General features: G+C 50.7%; 1 protein-coding gene across 1 annotated transcript in view; it reads right to left on the bottom strand.

Annotated features, from left to right (window-relative positions):
* The window catches only part of CCDC33 (coiled-coil domain containing 33), a 110362-nt gene that overhangs the window by 48714 nt on the left and 37310 nt on the right, over positions 1 to 24338 (bottom strand). Inside the window, 8 exon segments of the mRNA XM_054578694.1 lie at positions 3233 to 3304; positions 4261 to 4394; positions 5013 to 5142; positions 13521 to 13641; positions 14797 to 14888; positions 17903 to 18019; positions 19755 to 19864; positions 23509 to 23642. Of these exon segments, the coding sequence (XP_054434669.1) occupies positions 3233 to 3304; positions 4261 to 4394; positions 5013 to 5142; positions 13521 to 13641; positions 14797 to 14888; positions 17903 to 18019; positions 19755 to 19864; positions 23509 to 23642 (910 nt within the window).

Below are 24338 nucleotides of genomic sequence, written 5' to 3'. Positions count from 1 at the left end.
AGACAGAGTTGTCAGCCACATTGACAAGGGGCCCTGAGGAGCCCATTATCACAAGTTTCCCTGCTGCTGGAGTGTCACAGTACTCTAAGGCCACTGGGATTCAGGTGTGGCTCCTGGAGCTTTGAACAGTGTTTAATTGAAATGATGGAAGATTCAGTGGTTCTGGTCCCACAGGCTGGAATACAGAGATGAAGACCAGGTACCTTCGACAGTGAACTGGCAGACAATACCTTAGGTGGAACAGTAAGATGGAAGGAACCTGGTCTCTCTGTTATGGTAGCCAAATTCGCAGAGCCTGTTGGAGCACTCCCTGTTACTCACCTTTTTTGGTTTCACCAGACCCACTGATCAGGAGCAGACATCTGCTCATGAACTGATTCACTCATTTTCTGGCCCACATTCCCTGCTCTGTAACAATGTAAGCTTAAGGAAGACAGGATCTTTTTTTCTCATCTTCTTCAACGCAAGATCCATGAAACCAAGATGGTATCTGCTACCTAGCAGGTGCTCGGTAAGTGTTTGCAGCTGCATGGAGGACAATGGCGGTATGACAGTGAAGGCGATGGTGAGGGATAGAGCTGGAGACAGGCCTTTAGAGTTAGCTGCAAGGCCATCTAACCTACTCATCCATTCTCAATGCTCTCTCCCCGCTCTGCGGGGAGAAGGGCACCAAAAGAGCTCAGCTGCCAGCAGAGAGCTGTGTTCAAGTCAGATGAAAGTGAATTCGAGTCAGGTGCATTCCATGGCTGCTGGCCCCGCCCTTTCCTCACTGCAATCCACAAGGGCAGCCCAAATTCTAATCTTCCTCAAACACATGTGGAGTAAAAAATAAACAGAAGGGAGCTATGACGGTAAGAGCCTTAGGCCAAGTTCACCGGCATGAGCACTTCATCCCCAGGTCCCCAAATTGGACTTCAACATTCGAGCATCAAAGTGAGTCGGTTATTAGCTAATTCTCAGGTTGTTTCACCAAGAAACAGTTTAGCCACAAAGAGATTTAGCTTCTTTGTGTGCCAATGTGGGTGTGAAAATATTTCTGTGTCAGTTTGCATGTGTGTATGAGCATGTACCTATGTATTAAGTGTGTGCACTCTTGCAAAGTTGCATGTATGTGTGCACCAGTGAATGTTTGTGCACATATGACTGTCATGTGTGGGTATTAGAATGCCATTGTGTGAGTATACATGTGTGAAACTGCATGAATGAGTTCTTGGCTGCAGAATCTGAATTTTGACGAGTACTATTTTCCTGGTACACACCCAATCTTGATTCTCTTTCTTTTCCTTTCTTCTCAGAAATCCATTACTGAAAGGTTTTTACCCGCCTCCAGGGGGAGGGGGGCTGGGGGAAGGGGAAGCTAAAATCACAAGGCCCAGATCAAAACACTCAGCAGCTCAATGAATTCACAGCGTTTTCCCGCATGACTTGGAGGGATAATTTAGCGAGGTCGCCAGCTGGAAGGAAAGGGATTAATTCTGCACTTAGCACAGCTCCAGTGAATAATTCATCACCAAGACCTTTGTGCCCAGCCCCTGGGTAACTGGGGAAGCGTCCTAGCTACCTGCCTGTTGCCTGCCTGGGTCCCCCAGTGTCCACTTGGCGCCCCTTTTGGTCCTCAGAACACACGTGCCCCAGTGAAAAGGCAGGAGGCAGGGGGAGGTGAGGGAGGGGCTGGCTGTGGCCATTGGCCGAGTCTGGACCCTGAGAATAGGGTACTGAGCATTGAGCTCCATCCAATCTGGGTAATCTGTGACACTTTCCCCAAGGATTCTCCTTCTCCTTTCTTGGGCCTTCTGCTGCTTCTGTGTGTGCGCTCCCGGTACCTTCTGGGTCCTGCACCTGGTTTGGTGGGAGTGGGGGCGGGGAGGTGTCAGGTTGTTATCTAACAAATTCTCTCACCAGGAATTAAAGGAAGCTCTAGAGGGCAATGCAGAACATTGCACAGCGAGCAGTGCTAATGGGAGGCCTCAGGCACTCTCCAGAGGCTGGTGGGGAGACACTTGCCCGCTAATACATTCCTGGATACACACCTCTTACCCTACACCGTGGCATTCCCTGGGTTCTTCATGGGTAAGGTCACAGGACCAAGCATTACCCCAAAGCTGGTGGCTATTTTTTTTCTGGCATGGGAAGCTGGTAGTCACGGGCTGACCCAGACATCACCCCTGTCATCATTTCCTGGGCCCATAATTCTAAACTTCCCATATTCCAGTGGCATGCCTGTCTCAGCACCACAGAAGGGACAGTGGGAAGATTCCAGCAGGTATCTGCAAAGTGCACTGGAGCCAAAGAGCTGGGGTCCATCTGGACTTGGAACTCACGTATAGGTGGCAAGAGGCAGATATCTAGTCTGTCAGTCAGGGCTCAGCCCTGGTATTCTCCACTTGGACCCGCCCAGCTGTAGCAGGTAGCATTCCAAAAGTCCACACCCTGATCCCCGGAAACTGTGAGCATGCTGAACTTAGTTAATGGCACAGTGTGCCTTAAGAAGGGGACGTAATCAGAGCAGGTCTGACCTAGTTACATGAGCCTCTGTAAAAGCAGAGTGTTTTCTCTGGCTGCCAGTCAGAAGAGAAAGTTGTGGAGTGTGAGGGGGATTTAACATGCTGCTGGCTTGAAGATGGAGGAGGCCATTGTAAGAAAGAATGTGGGCAGCCTTCAGGAGCTGAGAGAGGCCCCTTGCTGATAGCCAGCAAGGAAACAGGGACCTTAGTCCCACAACTGTCGGGAACTGGATTCTAACGACAACCTAAGTGAGCCTGGAAGCCCAGCCTCCCCCTAGTTTCCAGAAAGGAATGCAGCCCTGCCAACATTGGAGCTGTGTAGAACTGCCTACTACAGAGGTTTGAGCTCACATGTGAGTGTTGTTTTCAGCTGCGAAGTTTGTGGTAGTTTGTTACACAGCAACAGAAGCTGATATCCTAGTTCACCCTTAGGGAACCTGGATCCCAGGGAGCCAGGCTTGGCTGAGACCAGGTCAGAGGCTGACTCCCAGGTCTGGGTGGCCCTTTGTTCCAACTCTCCTTTTTCTAATCTGTACATTCTCTCTGGTTTTCTGGAGCCTCAAATCACCCTCAGGCATCTCTGAGCATCAGTTCCCTCTTCCCTGAAACCCCTGACCCCAGCCGTGAACAAGGCCAGCAATTGTGAAGGAGGCTGGAATCCACTGAGAGGCTACAGGAGGTGGCACATGGCTTCCAGGCCCTGACCTTCCCCTGACCTTCAGCCTTACCTCAGAAGAAAGCAGCTGAAAGGACAGATCTACCGTGGGGACCTCACCAGTTATGGTTTTCAGGTTGGTGTCCTAGAAGGAAGAAGGGAGCAGTCAGAGCAAGCCATCCAGGGCAACTTCTGCCTCTGCTCCACCCACTGTTCTGGATTACTCAAGAATTGCCTGCTGAGTGCTACGTCCAGGGGGTCTGAGGGAGGCAGGAGCTGGGCTCCTTCCTTACTCACCCTCACCGCCTCTGTACACCCTTCCCAACTCCACTGGAGACCTGATTGGCACTTTCACACTTGCCTCCTGGCAGAGTGTGGAAGCTCCTGTTTGTGGAAGCCTATTATGACCATATGGCCAGAAGTACTTTAGTCTAAAAGGTGGCATAGATGTAGACAATGGTGATAATAATGTATAAATTCTCACTGGGAACTTATTCTGTTCTAAGTGCTTTACAGATATTTATTTCCCAAATAAATCTTACAGCAACCCTATGAAAAAAGTACTATTACTATGAACCCATTTTACCAATAAGGAAACTGAGGCACTGAGACCTTAAGTAATTTTTTCCACAGTCATGTAAAGTGGTAAGTGGTGGAATGAGAAATGAACCCAGACAGTCTTAGCTCTTGAGCTTGGGCTCTTGATTCTTGTTAGACAGAGGGACTGTACACAAGCAAGTTCCCATTTTAGAGATGGCTTTGAGGTTCAGCGAAGGCAAGTAACTTGCCCCAGCTTCTACAGTGAGGACTAGGGCAAGTCAGAATTTGAACTCAGGTCTGGTTTGTTAGAGGCCTGAGTTCTTACTGCTACCCCATGGGGCATCCCTGTGCTTCTCCCCAAGTTTCTCTGGGGCAATTTCATCACAAGCCCAAGAGTGAGACTGACTTTTGGTACTTGGGGAACTCCTCACACCTCACAGTGGTCAGCTTCCAGGGGGGCCCTGCTGGAAGGTGCTGGAATTTGCCAGTGTTGGTGAGGCAAGGAGAAGCAGGGGGGGACAGTGTGGGACCGGGTGGACCTGCCAAAGGTGGGAGACTCACAGTGATGGGGAGCCTCTCTACTCGTAACCCATTCAGGCCTTTCCCTGTCAGCATCTTGTGGTACAAATGGCTCTTCAGTGGCAACACAGAGACACCCAGAGGCTTGCTGGGGGCCCATGGCTCACCGGCTTTCACTGTGGAGACAGAGGTGGAGCACCAGATCAGCTGGGGCTCCCATGAAAGCCTTCACCCCAGGCTTCTCAGATTGCAGCATCTGAGGCCCCACCTGGGCCCCATCCTTTAGTACCCAACAGTTATTTCTCCCATCCTTTACCACCCACCTCCTGCCTTTGCCTGCACAAATATCCTCCTTCTTCTCTGCTGTTCAGGGCTTACTGAGTTGACTGCCAGCTCTAACCACATCCCTGTCTCTGGGCATCTACATGGAGCTCCCTTGTCCCTGTTCTTTGAGGTCTTCAGTCTTACAGTGTGGACTGAAGACTGTGGATCAGCTGTTTTTTGAATCTGCCTACTCTCCCCGCCCCCACAGGATGTTTGCCATGAAGCCTCCACCTCCACCCACCTCACTGATAGGTGCATGGGAAGGAGAGATGGTGCAATAAAAAAACATGGAGCCAGTATAGGAATAGGACCTATACCCCTGAGCTGCCATTTGGACAAGGACGCTGGCCTGGCATTCCCTTGCCTGTCTGCATGAACTGGGAGATTGCCCAGAACCCATCCCCACTGAAGGCAGAAGCAGGATGGACTGAAAATCCTTTCATACCTGGTGTGGCACCAGGGACACTTACTTGAAGTTGAAGAGTAGTACTCTAGCACCAGGGCGGTATCTTCTGAGAAGTTAGTGGCTCCGTCTCGGCCTTGGAAGAGGAAGGACTGATTCCACAGGGGCAGTTCTGGGTGTCCCCCGGACTTGGACAGCTGAAAGGAGAAGGTGGGAGCAGATGGTGGGGCCATAGCTTCTCCCAAAACAAGAGATGTCTGGATATTGGGTTGTGTGTGTGTCTACAAGGTCTGTCTTGAAAAAGTCCAGCCTTTATTAATATAATGAGAACAGTTTGCATGACACTGATGTCACCTGGCAGCCAAAGAGAGGACTGGAGTGCACATGGGTGAACAATGACGACTTCACTGTACTAGTCAGTGGATGCAGTAGATGCCATTGAATGAGCATGTGTATTGTGTGGCTGTCACATTCAAAATGACTAAATGAGTAGAGCAATGAATTTGCATTACATTTTGCATTAAGCTTGACCAATCCTCTGTGGAAACTATTCAAATGATTCAGAAGGCCAAAACTATGGACAACTGGTGATTGGCAGCTTCATCGCTACAATGTGCGCACTCATGCATCCTGTCTGGTGCAGGGTTTTTGGCAAAGCATCAAATCACTCAGGTGACTCAGCCCCACTACAGCCCAGATTTGGCACCTTGCCAGTTCTGGTTTTTCCCAAAACTAAACCACCTTTGAAAGGGAAGAGATTTCAGACTGTCGATGAGATTCAGGAAAATACAAAGGGGTAGCTCATGGTGATTGGGAAAACTGTGTGAGGTCCCAAGGTGCCTACTTTGAAGGGGACTGAGGTGTCATTTTCCTGTGTACAATGTCTCTTGTATTTATTTCAATAAAAGTCTCTATTTTTCTTTTTTTAAATATATATTTTATTGATTATGCTATTGCAGTTGTCTCATTTTTTTCCCTCTCCTTTGTCCAGCACCCCGCCTGCCAGCAGTATCCTCCCCCTCCACTTAGTTCATGCCCATGGGTTGTACATACAAGTTCTCTGGCTTCTCCATTTCCTATACTATTTTCAACCGCCCCCCGTCTATTTTGTACCTACTATTTATGCCTCTTATTCCCTGCACCTTTTCCCCCATTCTCATCCCTCCACGTCCCCTCTGATCTCCATTTCTGTGATTCTGTGCCTGTTCTAGTTGTTTGCTTAGTTTGTTTTTGCCTGTGTTTTTGTTGTAGGTTCAGTTGTTGATGGTTGTGAATTTCTTGTCATTTTACTGTTCATAGATTTTGATCTTTTTCTTTTTCTTAGATAAGTCCCTTTAACATTTCATGTAACAGGGCTGGGTGATGACGAACTCCTTTAACTTGACCTTATCTGGGAAGCACACTATCTGCCCTTCCATTCTGAATGAGAGCGCTGCTGGAGAGAGTCATCTTGGACGCAGGCCCTCACCTCTCATGACTTTGAATACTCCTTGCCAGCCCCTTCTTGCCTGCAAGGTTTCTTTTGAGAAATCAGCTGATAGTCTTATGGGAACTCCTTTGTAGGTAACTGTCTCCTTTTCTCTTGCTGCTGTTAAGATTCTCTCCCTATCTTTAATCTTGGGCAACGTAACTATGATGTGCTTTGGTGTGTGCTTCCTTGGGCCAAACTTCTCTGGGACTCCCTGAGCTTCCTGGATCTCCTGGAAGTCTATTTCCTCGGCCAGATTGGGGAAGTTCTCCTTCATCGTTTTTTGAAATAAGTTTTCAATTTCTTGCTCTTGCCCTTCTCCTTCTGGAACGCCTATGATTTGGATGTTGGGTCATTTAAAGTTGTCCCAGAAGTTCCTAAGCCTCTCCTCATTTTTTAGAATTCTTGTTTCTTCATTCTGTTCTGGTTGAATGTTTATCTCTTCCTTCTGCTCCCAGCCATTGATTTGAGTCCCAGTTTCCCTCCCTTTACTGTTGGTTCCCTGTGCATTTTTCTTTATTTCACTTTGTGTAGCCTTCACTTCTTCCTCCATTTTGCGACCATACTCAACCCATTCAGTGAGCATCCTGACTTCCAGTGTTTTGAACTGTGCATCTGATAGGTTGGCTACCTGTTCATCGCTTAGTTCTATTTTTGGAGCTTTGACCTGTTCTTTCATTTGGACCATGTTTCTTTGTTTCAGTGTACCTGTTACATGAAAGAGGCAAAGCTTTAGGTATTTGCCAGGGTGGGGCCACCCAGGTTGCTGCATTGTGATGTTGTACGTGGGGGAGAGGTCCAAAAGGGAACAATGCCACTTGCTTGGCTCCCAGCCAGCTTACAGTCCCTTCCCTTGGTACCCACAAGCAAATTGGGCCCTTGTCGCACTAATTCCCAGGTAGGTGGGTTTGTGTAGGTTCTAGGACTCTGTGGGTTTCTCCAGCAAACTCTCCTGGGAGGCTGGGAGTTTTTTTCACTGCTGCAACCCCCAAAGGTTTTTATAGCCAGAGGTTTTGAGGCTTTCATTTCCCACTCTGGAACCCTGGATTGCACAGCCTCTCTCCCTAGCTATTCTTCCCAATTTATCTGCACACAAGTGTGGGACCAGCCTGACCACCAGCTGCCACCACGCCCACCAGGCTCTCCAATGGCTGACTTGCCACGCATCCTCTCCTCCCTGGCTGCCCACCTCCGCTCCTCCTACCAGTCTGGATGAATGTTTCTTCTTTAGCTCCTTGGTTGTTGAACTTCCACACAGTTTGATTTTCTGGCAGTTCTGGTTATTTTTTGTTTTTAAATTTGTTGTTGTCCTTTTGGTTGGGCAAGGAGACAAAGTCTATCTACCTACACCTCCATCTTAGCCGGAAGTTCCCAAATTTCTCTATTTTTCATATTACATGGTTGGATACCTTCTGGACAGGCCTTGTATATGTCTCACCAATGTTTTCTCAATTATAAAAGCAGCACACACTTAATGAATAAATTTGGGAAAATACAGAAAAACCAAAAGGTGGAAAAAACCTTAAATTCTTATACTAAGGACAGTTGTCCATAAGACAATACATTTTTCTAGTTTTTCCTGTGCCTATTTTGTATATAATTGTTATTCTAACATCCTTTTTTCATTTAACATGAAAACCTAAACATGTCTACAGTCAGAGTAACAGTTGTTACTCAGGACTCTGGTAGCTGAATGTTCTGTCATGTTCAAGTGCCCTGGTTCCTCCTATCCTATTTTTTCCTATAATAACACTGCATTGAACGTTCTTTGACACATATCTCTGTATCTCAAATGATTTCCTTAGTTCCCAAAATAGAAATCTGAGTTAAAGGAAAGACATATTTTAAGACACTGGATTCATTGTCGGTAGACGGCTTTCCTAAAGAGTTGTACCAATGTACCCTGAGCAGTGTGGCTCAGTATGTTGGGTGCTGTCCTGCAAACTGAAAAGTTGCTGGTTTGACTGATGGTCAGAGCACCTCTCTCCCTCTCTTTCTCCCTCCCTTCCTCTCTCTCTAAAAATAAATAAATAATATGTTTAATAAAAAAAATAGAGTCGCACCAATGTTCACACCCATGGCTGGTGGTGTCTTATATGCCAAGTTAGACATGACCCCTATATCACCATTCCTTCTCTGTCCCATGCAGGCTTCCCAGTCCCTTGTAGAGGCCATGACAGTTCTTCATCAGATTTTCAGGGGACTCGATGACACATTAAGCCAGCAGCTGGTGCTCCATGTGAGTGCAATTTAAAGAATGAAACAGGACAGCATTATCAATAGCCCCCAAATAAATGGCTGTTTGAGACTTTTGGGGTGGTCAGAAAAACCATCCTGTGGAAAGAGGGACGAGTGGAAGGCTCAGAAGGAAGATTGATGGGGTGATGGAGAGAGGAAGGTCTTCTGGGTGGGAAAACAGCCCACGCAAAAATGCAGGGGTGGCACCAAGCATGGCTTGGGTGGAGGATGCCTAGAATAATGAGGGACTCCAGGTGGAGGAAGTCTAGTTTCTGCAAAGGCTGGAAGCAGGGAGTATGAGCCTGTAACCCCAGCAGGCAGTCCTGCACATCCCTCCACAGGGTCACCATGGGACCAGCTGGCGGTCATCTTCACAGACTCTCCAAGTGGCTGTCTTGCCTCTGCCCCCAGCTACGGGCTGTCAGCAACAGTGGCAGCTGCTCCCACCTCCCATTCCCCTGCGGGAATCAGTCATCACTGAAAAGGTCAGCACAAATGCACCACTGGCTCCAGAAGCTATTGATGCAGGATTGCAAAACCTCAGTGTGGGTCTACTCCCCCTGTGGTGGCAGGACCCTGAGGCCTGTCACACTGATGTGCTTGCTCTGGCTCTCCAAGGCCCAGACTGAGGCTCAGCTGTGTCTGCCTGTCCCTACCCCTCAGGAGATGGGTTAGAGTCACCTTGGGGGCCTGAATACAGAGACAGTGACTGGGGTGATAGGAGTGTTCTCGAGAGCAGGCTTCAGCCACTTGGCCATTACCACAGGAGCTGCTTCTGGGCTCTGTGGCGCTTGGGAGTGACATTTCAGGGTGGATCCCCAAAACATGCCCACCCCAAAGCCACCCCATTCTCCTTGGTGCCAGAGGGGCATCCACAGAGCCTGGACCATCTGTCAGATACTGACTGGGGCACTAAAGGACCTGTGACTCAATGCCCCTGCTGCCTTATCTGTTGCTTCTACTCTGGGAAAGGAGTATTTGATGGATGCTGGCTGTCCTCTCTGTGGACTATTCATGTGTCTAAATGAAGTCTCCAAAGCAAGAAATGGTGTCTGCCTGCCCTCCCTGACACATTCAGGGGAGGAGTACGGACAGCTCCTCCCCTGAATGGTTTCCCAGGATGCATCCCCAGAAAAGAGCTCTTTAGACCTAGAACGGGGCCGGGGGGGGGAAGGTCAGCCTCTCTTGTGTGTGTAGTAGGGTCGGGGAGCAAGGAACCAAGGAAGGAATCCAGGTGAGAGCACTTTCAGAGCCTGATGCCAGGACCCTGGTGAAGGTGCTGGTAGCATGTGTCGGGGGTTGGGAGGATGAAGGGGAAACCAGTGTCTACAAATGCTAACAGGAAAAACCATGGGCTGTGGAATTAAGGGGTTTTATTAATCTTGAGCTGTGATCTTCAGCAAAGCCATTAACCCCCAGCCACTAGGCAGACCTGCCTTCCCTGGAGATGGACAGAGTCTTCACTACATGGCCCATAGTCCCTTCTTTCATTTCTCAGGGCCCATCATACCTACACCCACACTCATTGCTGCCCGCTCTGTTCAGGCATGTGGTGGCCATGCTGGGAAAGGTAGCTGCCAATAGCTAATGCTGAGTGGGGCCTCAAGAGAGTTAGGATGTCTTGGCTTGGGGCCTGGATCTGTCTAAACCTCAACCTTGCTGTGTGACATTTGGCAAGCCTCTTCACCTCTCTCGATCTTAGATTTGTCACCGTCCAATGTTTTATGCTCCCTGCCTTGATACACTGCTGTGAGGGTTGAAGAAGACAAGAGGTATTTTGCTGTGATGGTGGAAGTTCAATTCAATTGAACTCAGCAAATGTTGACTGGGGGCTTTTCCATGCTAGATGCCTCTGGGTGCCACAGGGTATATGAGGGAGCTAGAGCCAGAGTCTGCTTCCTTCTGGAGCTCATTGTCTTCCAAGGGGATAAGACACCCTCCCCCCATGATCCATGAAGAGGCCTAAGCAAGTTGTGGGTTGTGGGAGCTAAGATATCAAGGGGAAGACCATCTAGGCTCAGGGTACAGCAGAAGCGAAGACTGGGAGTGAGAGAGGATTGCACAGGTGTGGAGAACAGCCAGCACCCAGTGGGACTAGAGAAGGTCTGTGAGAAGTGGAGCAGTGAGCCAGGAAGCTGGAGGGAATGAGGCTGTGTATCTGACAGACAGTGAAGGCTTTGTCCTGTCAGTGACAGGGACAAGGGATCCAGGGGAAGGGCCTAGCCCTAGGCAAGGGGTCATTGTGGCTGCTTCTCACCATATAGATGGGAGGGGCTGAGTGGCGGCTTTGGCAATGGTCAGCACTAGGGTGGGATCTGTGGGAAAACAAGGAGGCCCATGAGAGCTTGGGTCCAGTCTGGCTGTGGGGGCTGAGACAGGAGGAGATGATGCTGGGCACAGGTACCTTCTCTCACCACTGCTTGTGTTTCATCGGTCAGGAGCTCTGCCTCAGCTCTGCAGGAGGCCAAGCCAATAGGAGCAGCTCATTAGGCAATGTCCCCCCTCAAAGGTGCCAGGTGCCGGGCAGGACCAAGTCCTAAGTACAACCTGTGCTGGGTCCAGCAGACCCATCAAAGCTCAGATTTTGCCATCATTACCAGGTTCCAAGAGGAGTGAACAGGCACTGAGGACCACCTGCCTCTCAACCATTCCCCTCCTTCCTCCTAGCCAACGGAATGCACTATGGGCCAGGTGGCCCCCTTCTCCATACCTGCCTGCATTAGCTACCGGCAAGAGGAGGTCATATCTCTCCTTAGTTAATGGCTGAGAGGAATGCATATGACCTTATTTGGCCAATGAGGTGAGAAGTGAGAGGGATGGTCTGCCAGGGGCTGCAAAGATTTTAAGTCCCTCAAAAAAAGCCCTCTTCCTCTGGTCTTGGTCATAGATGGGATGCTGGGAACAGTTTGCCTCCTGAGTCACTTGCCAGCTGAAGATGGCAATCAGGGGTGTTGGAAAGATCCTGAGTCCTTGAGGACACTGCTGAGCCGACGCATAGGCCAATTCTGGCAGCATCCGATATGGGGGACACTTTGATGTGTGACAATAAGTCTCCTTAGAATTTAAGTCCATATGAGTTGGGTGCCTGTTACTTGTAGCCAAATGCGACAATGGCCAAGCTGGACCCAGGGGGGACATTTGATACTGGGAGTGGGACAGCTCTGAAAGGGATGGAACCAACTTAGCTTCCACCCTGGGCTTGAGGACTTTGCACGGGTTAGCCCTTTAAGTTCTCCTAATAGTCCAATAAATTAGGAATCAGTAGGTAGAGAGAAATTGAGCAGCTTACCAAAGGCCACACAATAAGTCACAGAGCTGGAGTCCAACCTCAGACCCCTGCCCGGGGTGTTTTGGAATGGTGGGCAGCTGGTGGGAAAGCCCAGGGCTGCTGACAGGTGTCTCTTCCAGGTGAGGCTTTGCCCACTCCCCCTTTTCCACCTTGTAGTACAGAAGCTCACATCTCACTGCTGGCACCTGGGCACTCTGTGCTGGCTGCTGGCGAGCTCTCAACCTGGCCCAAGTGCCATGGTACTGGGTGACCTTCGACTAGTGTTCTGCCATGGCCGGACCTCTGGCCTTGAGTCCTACATGTGCAGGAGGCACTGGGAGCAAGTGTCTGTAGTGAGGGTACCTCCCCCACTCAGGCTAGTTAGGCAGCAAAAGCAGCCAGAGAGGGGTTGGGGGTGGGGAAGGGTTCACTCATTAAAGCAACCAGTGCCTCCTGTCCCTTGGGACTGCCTGCTGATTGGTTTATTATTTTCTGGGCAAATGCAGGGCCATGTGTGAGATGACTCTGGGGAAATCAGGCCAAGGATTGGTTTGGGTTTGAAGCCTCTGTCCCCAGGGTCCCCCTTAGTTCTACCCCTCCGCACCACCATCACTCTTGTCCGTGTCTGAGCCTTCTTCAAATGTCTTTGCCTTTAAATGAAGGTTAGGGCTCCAAATGGGTGCCTCATCCTATATTTGCCACATCAGCCATGAACATTGGTGGGCAGATAACAGAAAGGACTTCCCAAGCACACTTGCCTTCTTTATGGTCCCTAAGAATTCTGGAACCATCATGTAGGGCAAGCTCCTGCCGAAGTGAAGACCATGGGGAAAGATGAACCTGGCTGTTTGCCTGGACCCAGCCATGCTCTGCACGTGCCCCACACCCACGTACTCAGACATAACGGGCCTCCTCTCCAACCCTGACTTGCATTCTCACCTCCACAGCTGTGCTCTTGTTCCCAATTTGCACCAAACCCCCATACTAAAAACTCAAGTCCTGTATCTGGATGCCTAGGCTTCATATCCCTCTCATCTCTGATTAAAACAATTTTTTTATTGTGGTAAAATATACACAACATAAAATGTATCCTTTTAACTGGTTTTAAGTGTACAATTCAGTGGCATGAAGTACATTCACAATGTTGTGTAACCATCACTATTACCCATTTCCAGAACTTTTTTCAACATCTAAAACAGAAACTCTGTACCATTAAACACTAATTCCCCATTCTTCCTGCCCCCCAGTCCCTGGCAACCATCATTTGACTTTCTGTCTTTTTGAACTTGCCTGCTCTAGGTACCACATGTAAGTGGAATCGCAATGTCTTTTCCTGTCTTGCTTCCTCTTATTTTTACAGTTCTGACAATCCCCTCCTGGTATGTTGTTAGATTACACATTATCTTGTGTTGGTGTTTAACCTTTTCACCAGACCAAGAGCTCCCTACAGGCACCTTCTCCACAGCACAGATGGCACAGCCCTGGGCACATGGCAGGATCCAATGAACAGCTGCCTGACTGAGTGACTGACTGAATGAACGTGTGGGTGAGTTACCAGAGGTCTGAACCAGTGAGAGAATGAAGGAGGGAAGGAGCCATACCTGAGGGCACCCATTCTGGATGACCTGAGGAACATCGAAGTTGATCACGGATGGGATAGGGAAGGAGAGAGGGGTGATGGGCAGCCCCAGGGAGACTGGGTCCTGGTTCACCTGACCGACCCTGGGAAGGCAAGGAGGCAGGGGTAAGGATACGAACGCTTCAGGCATCCTGCACTCTTGGTGCTGGACCCAAGCCTGGCAGCCAAGGACCCCCAAGTGGACTCTGGATTGATGTGAGAGAGGAAAGTGCAGTGGCTGACCTAGGACAGATAAAGGACCATGGTCTTTTTGATTACTAGTTGGGCCTTGGGAAAGCTCATCTTGGTTAGGGGATGGGCTGCAGCTCTCAGGCTCCCTTCCCCATGGCCTTGGCCACATCCGAATGCCTCAGCTGCCCAGCTTTAAAATGGGCCTTGTGTCCCTGCCTCACCTTTGGAACCTTGCCAAAATGACCCACTTCATGGTGGGAATCCTGGTTTAAGCTTGGGGAGCGTTCCGGGTGGGATTCAGGTGCGTGTGTGTGTGTGTGTGTGTGTGTGTGTGTTCCTGAGCTCATGGGAGGACTGAGTGAGTGCATCCATTATCTTCATTCCTCCAGCCAGCAAGGAGGGCTCACAGGCTGTCAGAATTCAACAGGCGGTGCAGATGAATCAGGAAGTCCTCCTGTGCCATCAGAGTCAGAGAAAGAGAGAGAGGCAGACAGTTCCAGGAGGCAGTGCTGACACAGAGGGCATATGTTCTCTGGGGAACTCTCCACACTGTTTGGTCTCCAGTGACTGAACTAGCCTGAATCCCCTCCTGAGGACTGTGAACGCCCCAAACCCAAGAAGAGGCCTGGGGGAAAGGAGATGAGCCAAGGCTGGGGCCAAGGAGACTTTCAGGAGGGCAAGGGAGGAGACCCCTAGGCAGAGCTAAAGGTCATGAAATTCTGAGATGAGCCTTAGGCTGCCTCCTTTGGGGACAACCACCAGCTGGTGAACCACCTTGGCCCTGACCTCTAGTGGGAGGGGGGACTATGGTTATGGTGGGCATGAGATGGGGAGGTAGCTCTGGAAGGGCTGAGGACCCCATTTCTTCCTCTGTATGTGGCTCCCACCAGCTGCTCTCAGGAGGGGTCTGAGCTGTCCCTTTCCAGGGACTGTGGGCAGCTTCTGGGACCTAAGTTCCAGCGGGGAGGCTTGAAGAGCCTCATGGGGAGGGCAGGTTTCTAGCCACCCGCACCTCTGTCTCCTATCCTCCCCTGCCTCGTTGCTCACCCCACTTGGACCCTACTCACTTAAACTCCTTGTAGTTGGGAACGACACGGGCAACGACCACCATGGGGCTGGGATTGTTGACTAGGGGCTCATTGATTCCCCGAAGAAAGACCTGGGGAAGAGAGGAGGCAGGTGAGCCCCAGGTGGCCTTGGGCCCTCTCAGGGCCATGGTTAGCCCTCCTGCCTGTCATCTTTCTTTCCAGCAGTGGGCTCATTCCTGCCTCCAGGCCTCTGTACCTGCTCCTGCCTGGTCCAGCCTCACAAGGTCTTTGCTCAAGGTTGCCCTCCTACAGACTCTGTGCCAGGCATTGGGCAAGCAGGGGGAAGAGACATGGATTCGTCCCACATACCTGCACTGCCATCCGAAGCAGCTTCTGATCCTGCTCCAGGCCCCCATCCCTTGTTCACCTATGGGCTCCTGTTATCCCCTCAACCCTCACCCAGCTCCCCAGAGCTGAGATTCCTGTGCCTTCCCTTACTTCTCTGTCCCCTCATTGGCCTCTCCTGTTCCTGCCCCCAACTCATCCCCTTTCCCAGGCAATTTGATATGCAGTGGCATAAACTACCTTCTTCTATTAATTGGATTATGTCATTCCCCTGCTTGAGACCCTGCAATGACCGCCCCACCCCCACTGCCTTTAGAGTGAAAGTTATAAATTCTTAACATGACAGCCAAGGCCTGCACGAATTGGCCAGTCTGCCCCTCTGCCCGTGTCTCCTGCTAGCGCCACCCCCTCTTTTGCTCCTGCCTGCTTTGTGTCACTCTTTAACGTCCCCCTCTGGTTTCTGTCTCAGCGTCTTTGCACAGGCTGATCCATCTGCCTAGACTCCTCCCCTCGCCCCACCCGCACCCGCTCAGTGGCTCGCTCCTTCTCTTCCTTCAGAGATTACATGTCACCACTCTTCTGTGGCCGCTCTTACTGAAATAGCCCACCCATTCTCTCAGGCCCTGGGCAGCCTCTTCTGTGGCACTCATTACAGCTTGTGTTTATTCTAATTGCTTTCTTGTTTATTTTCTAGACTAGAACCCAGTCTCCACAGGGACAGGGACATACCTTGGTATCTACTTCATTGACTGCTGTATATCCAGTTTTTAGCAAAAGCACCTGGCCCAGAGTAGAAGTCTCATGTGTATTTGTGGAATAAATGAATGCCATTAATGAAGGAGAAAAGGGGAAGGAGAAACTGTGTTTATGAGGGTGAGAGAGACAAAACCATAGCGATTTGGGAGCAGAAGGAGGAGGAGACTGGCAGGGCCCTCGAGGAGGGGCTAGGTGGGGATCCTTACTACAGGTCTACACCAGCTGAGCCACCCACTATGTCTAGGTCACTATGTCACCGTGGCCAGTCTCTGCTCCACTCTGGGCCTCAGTGTCCCAAGTTGCATGCTGAGAAGTTGACCATACTCTTCCTGGTCTGTCTAGCTCTGACCTTCAATGGGAGGACGGGGCCTAGGAGTATGGACTTATTCTGGATTCCTCTCCCTTTTCTCCTTCCCTCCACCCCCAGAACCCTCACCTAAGCCCCTTGGCCAGAACCCATCTCAGCTGGCTGCCAGCTAACTCCACACAGGTGTGAGCTGATAAAGGTTTAAAATAGTGCTTAGGGCATTTCAGCTGTCACTGGGGCCTCTGAAGACTGAAACCCTTCACCAAATTCAAAGGATGAACTCTCTGATGATGGCATTTCAAAGTTTGGGTGGGGGTGGGGTCTGGGCCTGAGGGATTTCACTGGAGTGCTGTCAGGCTGTATTGCTCACAGGGACCTAAGGTCTAAGGGCTAAGAGGGAGGTCTGAGAGGGGGCTAATTTACCATTGTCCTAGGCTCAATGGTCAGGTGTGAATGAGGCAGCTGTGCCAGCACACCTGCTCCCTTTGAGTGGTAGGAGCCATTTCTTGTCCTGCTATGCTCTCTGGTCTGCCCTCAGGAGCCCACAGGGGAAGGGGGGGGACACCTATGCTGGGGCAGGGGAGTGGGCAGGGTGCTGGAGGGCAGAGGGGCCCCAATTCTACAGGGTGAGGGCAGGGCAGATCCACAGTGGGCCCCCTGCAGATCAAGGTGTTCTGTGTGCAGCTACTGGTCATCCTCAGGAAAAGACATGATAGAAGAGCGGGGAGATAGGAGCAGAAGGCACCTGCAGTCTGATACATGCTGGCATCCATGAGGAGGGGACTGTGGGGAAACAGATGTGTGGATCATGTACCCAGCTGTGAAATGGGGCTGAAAACACTTCTTGCCCTGCCAGCTCACAGTGCAATGGGGAGGATCAGATCACTCGTGTTAAGGCAGGGGAAGCCCAAAGCTTGGCCCTCCCGGGCTCCATACTGTTCATACTCAGGCCATAGCTGAATTTGAATCTGTCACTCCTGGGCAGTTTGAGGCTGGGGGGAAAGGCAGAGAGGAGAAGACGTGTGTCCCTGGAACATATGTTTCTGGAACATTGATAGTCTTCTTAAGGCTGTGAAAGGCCTAGGGGTAGGAAATAATGGTGGGGGAATGTGTGGAGGCAGGACCAGGCCCTGGCCTGGCTGATGGAAGAGGCTCCATAAATAGTTGTGGAATGAATGAATACCTAATTAGAAGACTAACCAAAGTTCTTCAGAAACAAGACTCAGGGAAATGTGGGGTGGCCCTAAAACCTTCCCTTGGGGGATGTAAGCTCTAGGTCGGGGTCACTACTGTAGGAGGGACAGAATAGGAGAGAAACAATCAGGAGATGTGAGCGAAGGTGGGGGTGCTTTTCCTGCCCTAGTGAGATTCAGACAGGCACTGGGCTTTGGGAGGCCCCGTCCTCCCTGCGGCACTGCCTGCATGGTGTATGAACAGCAGAGTGAGGGAAGGCAAGGTGGGGGCAGGGCCGTATGCCTGGAGAGCACTGGAAAATGTTAGGCATCATTATCCTCATCCCCACCTGCATCAGCCCTGCCATCCTAGGACTGTGTCTCACAAACCACTTCAGCTATTTTTGAAAGGTCCAGTTGCTTTTCCCTTCGTGATTTCTTCCCCAGAAAACTTTGCCCCACACTGTCAAGCCAGCCAGAGGGGGCCAAGGGTCAGGCCTGGAGCCTGTCAAAGCTTGGCCCCTTCCCACCTGCCCCGTCCCACCCTGAGGGCCCAGTCCAGCACCTCCAGAGCTGTGTGGTTGCAGCCGATGCAGCGGGGAATGAAGCTGCGCTTCCGGACAACTGTTGCGTACAGTTTGGTCTTGGCAGTGGCTTCATCAGCTTTCCCAGTCTGAGTGGGCTGCGGATGGGGCCAGGGAAGAAGACACACACAGAGGAGCATGACTAAGGAGCAGACCCTGGCCATAAATCCAGCCCTCTGCAGATGAGCGCTGGCATTGCTCCACTGGGGCGCCGAGCTGATAATTAAAGGGTCCCTGTGAGCCCTTCCAAGGAGATCAATATGATGAATCTTCCTTGTCTATTTGAATATTTCATCACCCTCACAAGGACCATGGCTCGCCAGCTCTCTTTGTAAAAATGTGATAACTAGGCCTGGACAAGAGAGCCAGCGAGCCTGGCTGATGGTCCCAGGACTACAGCTGAAGAGCTGAGTCTGCCAGGTGGGTCACTAATCTCTCTGGGCTTTGCTTCCCTGCCTCATCCTGAGGCCCTGAGTGAGGGGGTCTCCTTGGAGCTTAAGGAGCATCCCGGCCCCTGAGGTCATGGTTGAGGAGTCCCTTGGAAAGGAGATCAGGCCCCGACTGGTGTAGCTCAATTGGTTGGGCCTTGTCCAGCAAAGCAAAAGGTCACCGGTTTGATTCTTGGTCAGGGCACATGCCTGGGTTGCAGGTTTTATCCCAGTCAGGGGGTGTGCAAGAGGCAACCAATCAATGTGTCTTCTCCTTTCTTTCTCCCTCCCTTCCCTTCTCTCTAAATAATAAATAAATAAAGCCTTTAAAAATTAAGAAAAGGAGAGAAAGAACGTCAGTACCAGGGCTTGGGGAAGGGAGGGAACAGGGGAACTAGCCTGAGCTGAGCCCCTACTTTTTGCTGAGCACCTTGCTTGGTGCTTTATGCCCATGATTGCACTTGATCTTCCAAATGGCCATGTTAGAAGATATATTGTCTTAATTTTGTTGATGAGGAATTGAGGACTGGAGGTTAAGCAGCTCCTATGGATATACAGGTAGCAAGCCGAAGACCTGCGAGAGGAACCCAAACAATCCAATTTCACATTGTTCTTTACTCTAACCCATTGTAGGGGTCTGGAGGAGAAAATGGTGCTTCTGCTCATTTCTGGTCCACTGCCTAGCCCACAGTAGGTACAATAAGTACTTGAACGATGACGGAGTAAATTCTTTTTTCCACCAATCAGCCCTGGGAAGAGGGGACAGGCAGGGGAGCTAGCCTGGGAAGTTCAGACCACGAAAGAGGGGTCTGGGGCCCACTAGCTGGGAATTCCAGAGAACATATTATACATAACACCCCAACTCTCCTGGGGTTTCTCCCTCCCAAGGTAGCATGTGGACGTAGCACATAGAGAACTGGTTTGGCAGACAGTGTGACCTGGGCTCACCCTTGACTCTGGTCCTCACTTGTTCTGTGACTCAGGATGAGACGATTCCTATCTCCTGAGTCCCAGTCCTATGTATGCAAATAAAATTCATCTTGAGGATTGGAGATATGTATAGTGTCTAGCCCATCTCTGGAACACAGCAGGTACTTCATAAATACTGTATTGCTTTGATTTTTAGATACATGCCCACTCTTTCAACACATATGAAATCAGAATGCATCTTCAGTTGGTGTATTCATTTAATGTGGTAGATTCTCTGTACCAACTAGGCTGTTTCATGGAAATGTCATTCCTTTCTATCTGCTGGGAGCCATCTTTCCTGAGCCCCACATGGTCCTAGACTTGTCATACTGAAGAATGGGCATGGATGCCCAGGGCTGCTCTGAGGGGATAGCTAGGGGCTCTCTCCCTACCTGTCCCAGGCCCATATGGACCAGAGCTCAGGGCTCTGACTCACCTTTACCAGTTCAAAGTGGTAGGGGTGGAAGACACGCAGATACTTGATGGGGATTTGATAGGACAAGAGCTCCTCCTTTTTGTTGTTGTCCACCACCTTAAGGATCACGTCTGGAGAGAGAAAAAGTGAGCACAGGGTCAGGATCAGGCTTAGCTGATCACCATTCCTCCTACTGAGGTGGGAGACATTGCTGAGAATAGGGGAGCAAGGGCCACACTGAGGAGTCCACATGTGTGTACATGTGTGGAACACACACAGATATACTTCACAAGCACTGTCTGAGCTCCTGCACAGGACAAAGCTCTGTGATAAGAGCTGTTAGAGCCCAAAGATGCAATTCTCTCCTGTGGTCTAGAAACCCCCAGCCCAGGGATGAACATGTGCAAAATTGAGCCTAGCCCCCCTGGCAGCAGACACACATGTGCATGCACAGAGACATACAAGCGAGCAGGAATAGCACCCCTTTTCAGGAATAAGTCTCCTCCCCTTGGTCATGAACATCTTCATCCACTCTTCAGCTGGGAATTCTCTTTCACATTTGCAGATGGGGGAAAGAGATCTGCTTAAGAAATCTTCAGTACAAATATTAGTAAAAGTCTACTCCAAGTAAATGAAAATTAAACACTAAGAATGATGCACCACTTAGAAAACTCCCTCCAAAGAAACTGCATTTTGCCATAAAATTCATGAACTTTGGGATGAACCCTGAGAACACCAATGACCTGGAAATAATCATGGCAGTACTACTTTGTGAACACCTACTGTGTGCTAGACATGGAGATGTGTGCTTCTGAGCCATTATTCCAACAAATCCCCACCACAACCCTGTAAGTAGGAATCACCATCTCTGTTTTTAAAGTGTGGACACTGGATCTCAGAGAGGTTATATAAGCTGATCGGCATCACAGTAAATGGCTAGTGAGAGGGGCTGGATTTGGCGACTCTTGAGGCACCTTCCCACTCCAGAAGTCAATAATTTGAAGAGGAAGAGGAGATAGGGAGGAAAGGAGAAGAAGCATGGAGGAGGGAGAGGTGAAAGGAGGTAAAAGGGGGATCTAGAGAACAATGAGAGAGAGAGGGTTGAGGTGGACAGGTGTCCTTTTGGGTAGCCCATTGGCCTCTGCCCCTCGGCTTCTGCCCCTCTTCCTGAGACAATGACATTTCAGGACCAGGGACAGCTGCCTGCTCTGTGGGCTAGGCATTCTGGGAGCCCAGTGCTGCTGGATCCCTTGGAGCTGCTTGGGTCCTTTGGATGAGGGGGTGGAAACAGAAGCTGAGGGCTTTGCTGGTTACTCTTGCCTTCTTTCTTCTCCCCACAGCTATCCTGGACACAGAGAGAGGGAAAGACACTTGCCAAATTCCCTCAAAGCTGGCGATACGAGATCCGTACTCAAAGGAAAGAGGGGGGAAATGGGCACCCAAAGGACATGAGGATGTCTTGAAGAAAGTAGAGTAAGGCAAGAGCGCTGAAGTCAGAAAATCTGGGTTCTAGTATCAACGCACAAACTTGCTCTGTGACATTTAGCTTGTCACTTAATGTCTCTGAGCCTCATGTTCCTGCTCTGCAAAATGTTAAAACCTTAGAAAAGAAAAAACCTGTCCCTCTCTTAATCTTGTTGTAAAGAGGGGAATGTGTTTTTCAAGCTATAAAATTCTAAGCAAATGTTTCTCATAGTTGTCACTGTTTTCCTCCTCATAACCATCTGTAGCACTCCATGCATTCACCCAGCTCTGTGCAGACTGAGCTGACTCAGCAACAAAAGCTACAACTGTAGCTGTGGAGGCTGCAGCACCACATGGCCACTACACATGGGCCCTGAGTCTCCAAATCCAGTTGTCCAAACAAGGGGTGAGTGCCCTGCTTTTCTCCCCCCTACTCAGTCTCTGTGTGGGCAGCTGGCAGGTGAGCTGCAATTGGGGGAAATGGGCTGTCATTTCTCCCTGTTACAGCCCTCCCTGTTCCTGTCTCCATGCTATGAACACGCTTCTTTTCTGGGCACTGAGCCCCTCAGCCTCACACTGTCCTATGTGTGGCCAATAAACCATTTAAGCCATTTCTGCAGCCAACCTTGGCCCTGACACAGGGTCTGCAACTCCTTTTTGCTTTTCATTAACACATCACTGAGTTACCGCCTGCCCTTCCCCCACCTCTTGGCCTGTGTCCCATCTCCCCCACCCCCACTGCAGACGTCACCACAGCAACCATCTCCAACAAGCATCCAGCTACTTCAATATGCAAAGAGGCTTCTGCCAATATTCCCTACCTGCCCGGGGGGCGGGGGGGGGGACCCATCTCTTGTCCCTCCTACAGTGAGTGCTGCTTCCCTCTCTGCTGCAGAGATAGGCCCGAGGACACTCATCCCATCCTTTCTTGTGTTGCCCCAGATGTGTAGCGCCCAGGGCAGGATCCTGGTCCAGGTTCAGTCATGGCAACCCTGAACTTCCCATCAGCCACACAGATGCACACGTACACATCCCCCCACATACTACACACATGCATGTACACACAGACATGCATGCCTTCAGGCACAGTCACAAGCATGTTTTTGCACATATACAGTGTTTACACATACACATGAACCAGCATGCAGACATTCACAAAGACATGCACACACTAGTGCACACCTGCATTTGTATGAAATCCTAGGTCAGTTTTCTCCTGCTCTTTCACATCTTCTCATATCATCCCATCAGCCCCTCCTATTCCTTTATGGTGGAAAAGAAATCCTCTGGCTTGACCCAGAACTAGCCTCTTTCCCTTTTATATATGTCCCCCTTCAATCTTCTCCTCTCTGCCTTTCACTTTTCTTAGCAGGCAGCTTTCTGCTCTTTGTGAGGTTTGGTGAGGTCTCAAGGAAAGAAGAAAAACCTGTCCTCTGAGAGGAGGACCACTCACAGTATGGGAGCGCGAGGTTCTTCTGATTAGTTAAGACGAGAGACGCTGTGGGCACCTGTAGATCTGTGCTGAGTGCCCAGTGCCAGTGCCCATGATCATTCTGGTGTCAGCCAGCCAGTACTCCTGGGAGCCTAGCCTGAGCTCTCGCCTGCTCCGGCCCCCAATGGGGAAGATAAGTGTGCACACGTACATGTGTACACTGGTGTCTTGGCCTTTGTCAAGCCATAGGGACTGGAAAACTTCTGGGGCTGGAGGAGTGAGTTATTAGGCGGTTTCTCTGAGAGTAGACCCCAACCCTTGGAAGCACAGGAACACTACTGTGTGGCAGTGGACAGGGCCCGGGAGGACGAGGCAGGTTAGGAAGCCATTCTAGGAAAACAGCTAGAATCCTGGACCGACAGTGAGAGCATGTAATGCTGAGTCCTCCACCCTCTCCTGACTGATTCCTTGAGCATAAACAGGTCACTTAAGTTTCCTGAGCCTCAGTGTTCCCAGTTAAGCAGTGGGAGCAGCATCACTCCTCCTGGGGCTGTGACTCCTCTGAGCGACCCATGGCGACATGCCAAGAAGCTGTAATGTGCCATTTCAGTGGGAAATGCAGTAATAACAGCCATGAAAATAGTAACAAAGGCCATAAAGAAGATAAGCTTTCATTGTCTGGGAAATTCATTTATGTAGGACAAATCATTTTTCCAGCAGGCTGGGTAGATGAGGCATGACAGGATTACGATCTTTTTTTCTTTTAAGTGCTTTTAACTGAGCCCGAGGAGATGTTCAGGTGGCTTCCAGCTGAGTTCAGAGCGGGGCTGCTCCTTCCCTCTCCCACACACACCAGGACCACCCAGCCCCGTGCCTCACCTTCTCGCCCTGCATCCTCAGCTTGGATTTCCACCTGGACTGTGTCTCCCCAAGTGGGGGCTTTAGTAGGCTCTGAGGTCACAGATGTGACTGCCCTGGAGTTCTGGCTCTTTGCTTCCTCAGATGTGGTTTTCCTGGGGGAGGGGAGACGCAGGCTGAGGCAAAAGAGGGGTGTCCTTCCTGTTCTTCACCCCTCCCTACTCCACAGTTTATAAAGCAGAGCAAAGAGTGGACAGAGCAGGAAGAGCTCCCTCCCAGGCAGACATCTCTTGTCATCCCAGGCTCAGGGGACGCCAGGTCTCTCTCTTCCACGCTCTGCCTGCTCAGGTGACCACACTGTCTTGCTGGCCACTTCTGAGGCCTTCACGTGGACTCAGGCACCAGAGCTCAGGGTGGGTGGAAGTTGGGGAGATGCCTTGCTTGTCTGACCCCCTGCTCCTGCCAGCGCAGGCTCCCCAGCAGGCACCTGTGTACACAGACTCCCCACTGTTGTCGTCCTGACCCTGTTCCCTAGGTTCTGCTCTGAGAGGAAGCCTCTGGACAGGGTGGCCGTGTGGTGCTGCCTGGCTGGCCTCACCTCCGCCCTTCCCTTCCCTGAGCTTCTGGCCCAGCTCCCTCAGCCTCAACCCAGCTTCCCCAGCTTGGAACCCTCCAATGAAGCACACACATGCTACTGCCTTCTGCAGCACCCACTGTGTGCAGGGCCCTGGGCTGGGCACCTGGAGCCGGCCACGGTTGGGGTGGGGTGGGGTGAGCGTTCCCTGGCCCTCAAGCATTCACAGGTGGTGCAGTGCCAGGCTCTCCAGAGTGAGGCGGGAGCTTGGACCCTC

This window comes from Pteronotus mesoamericanus, unplaced genomic scaffold (assembly GCF_021234165.1).
Source record: "Pteronotus mesoamericanus isolate MK-2021 breed Mesoamerican mustached bat unplaced genomic scaffold, CSHL_Meso_final contig_100, whole genome shotgun sequence".
Classification (NCBI taxonomy): Eukaryota; Metazoa; Chordata; class Mammalia; order Chiroptera; family Mormoopidae; genus Pteronotus; species Pteronotus mesoamericanus.
Note: the sequence above shows the minus strand (reverse complement) of the source record. Positions and strands in the feature narration are given on the sequence as shown.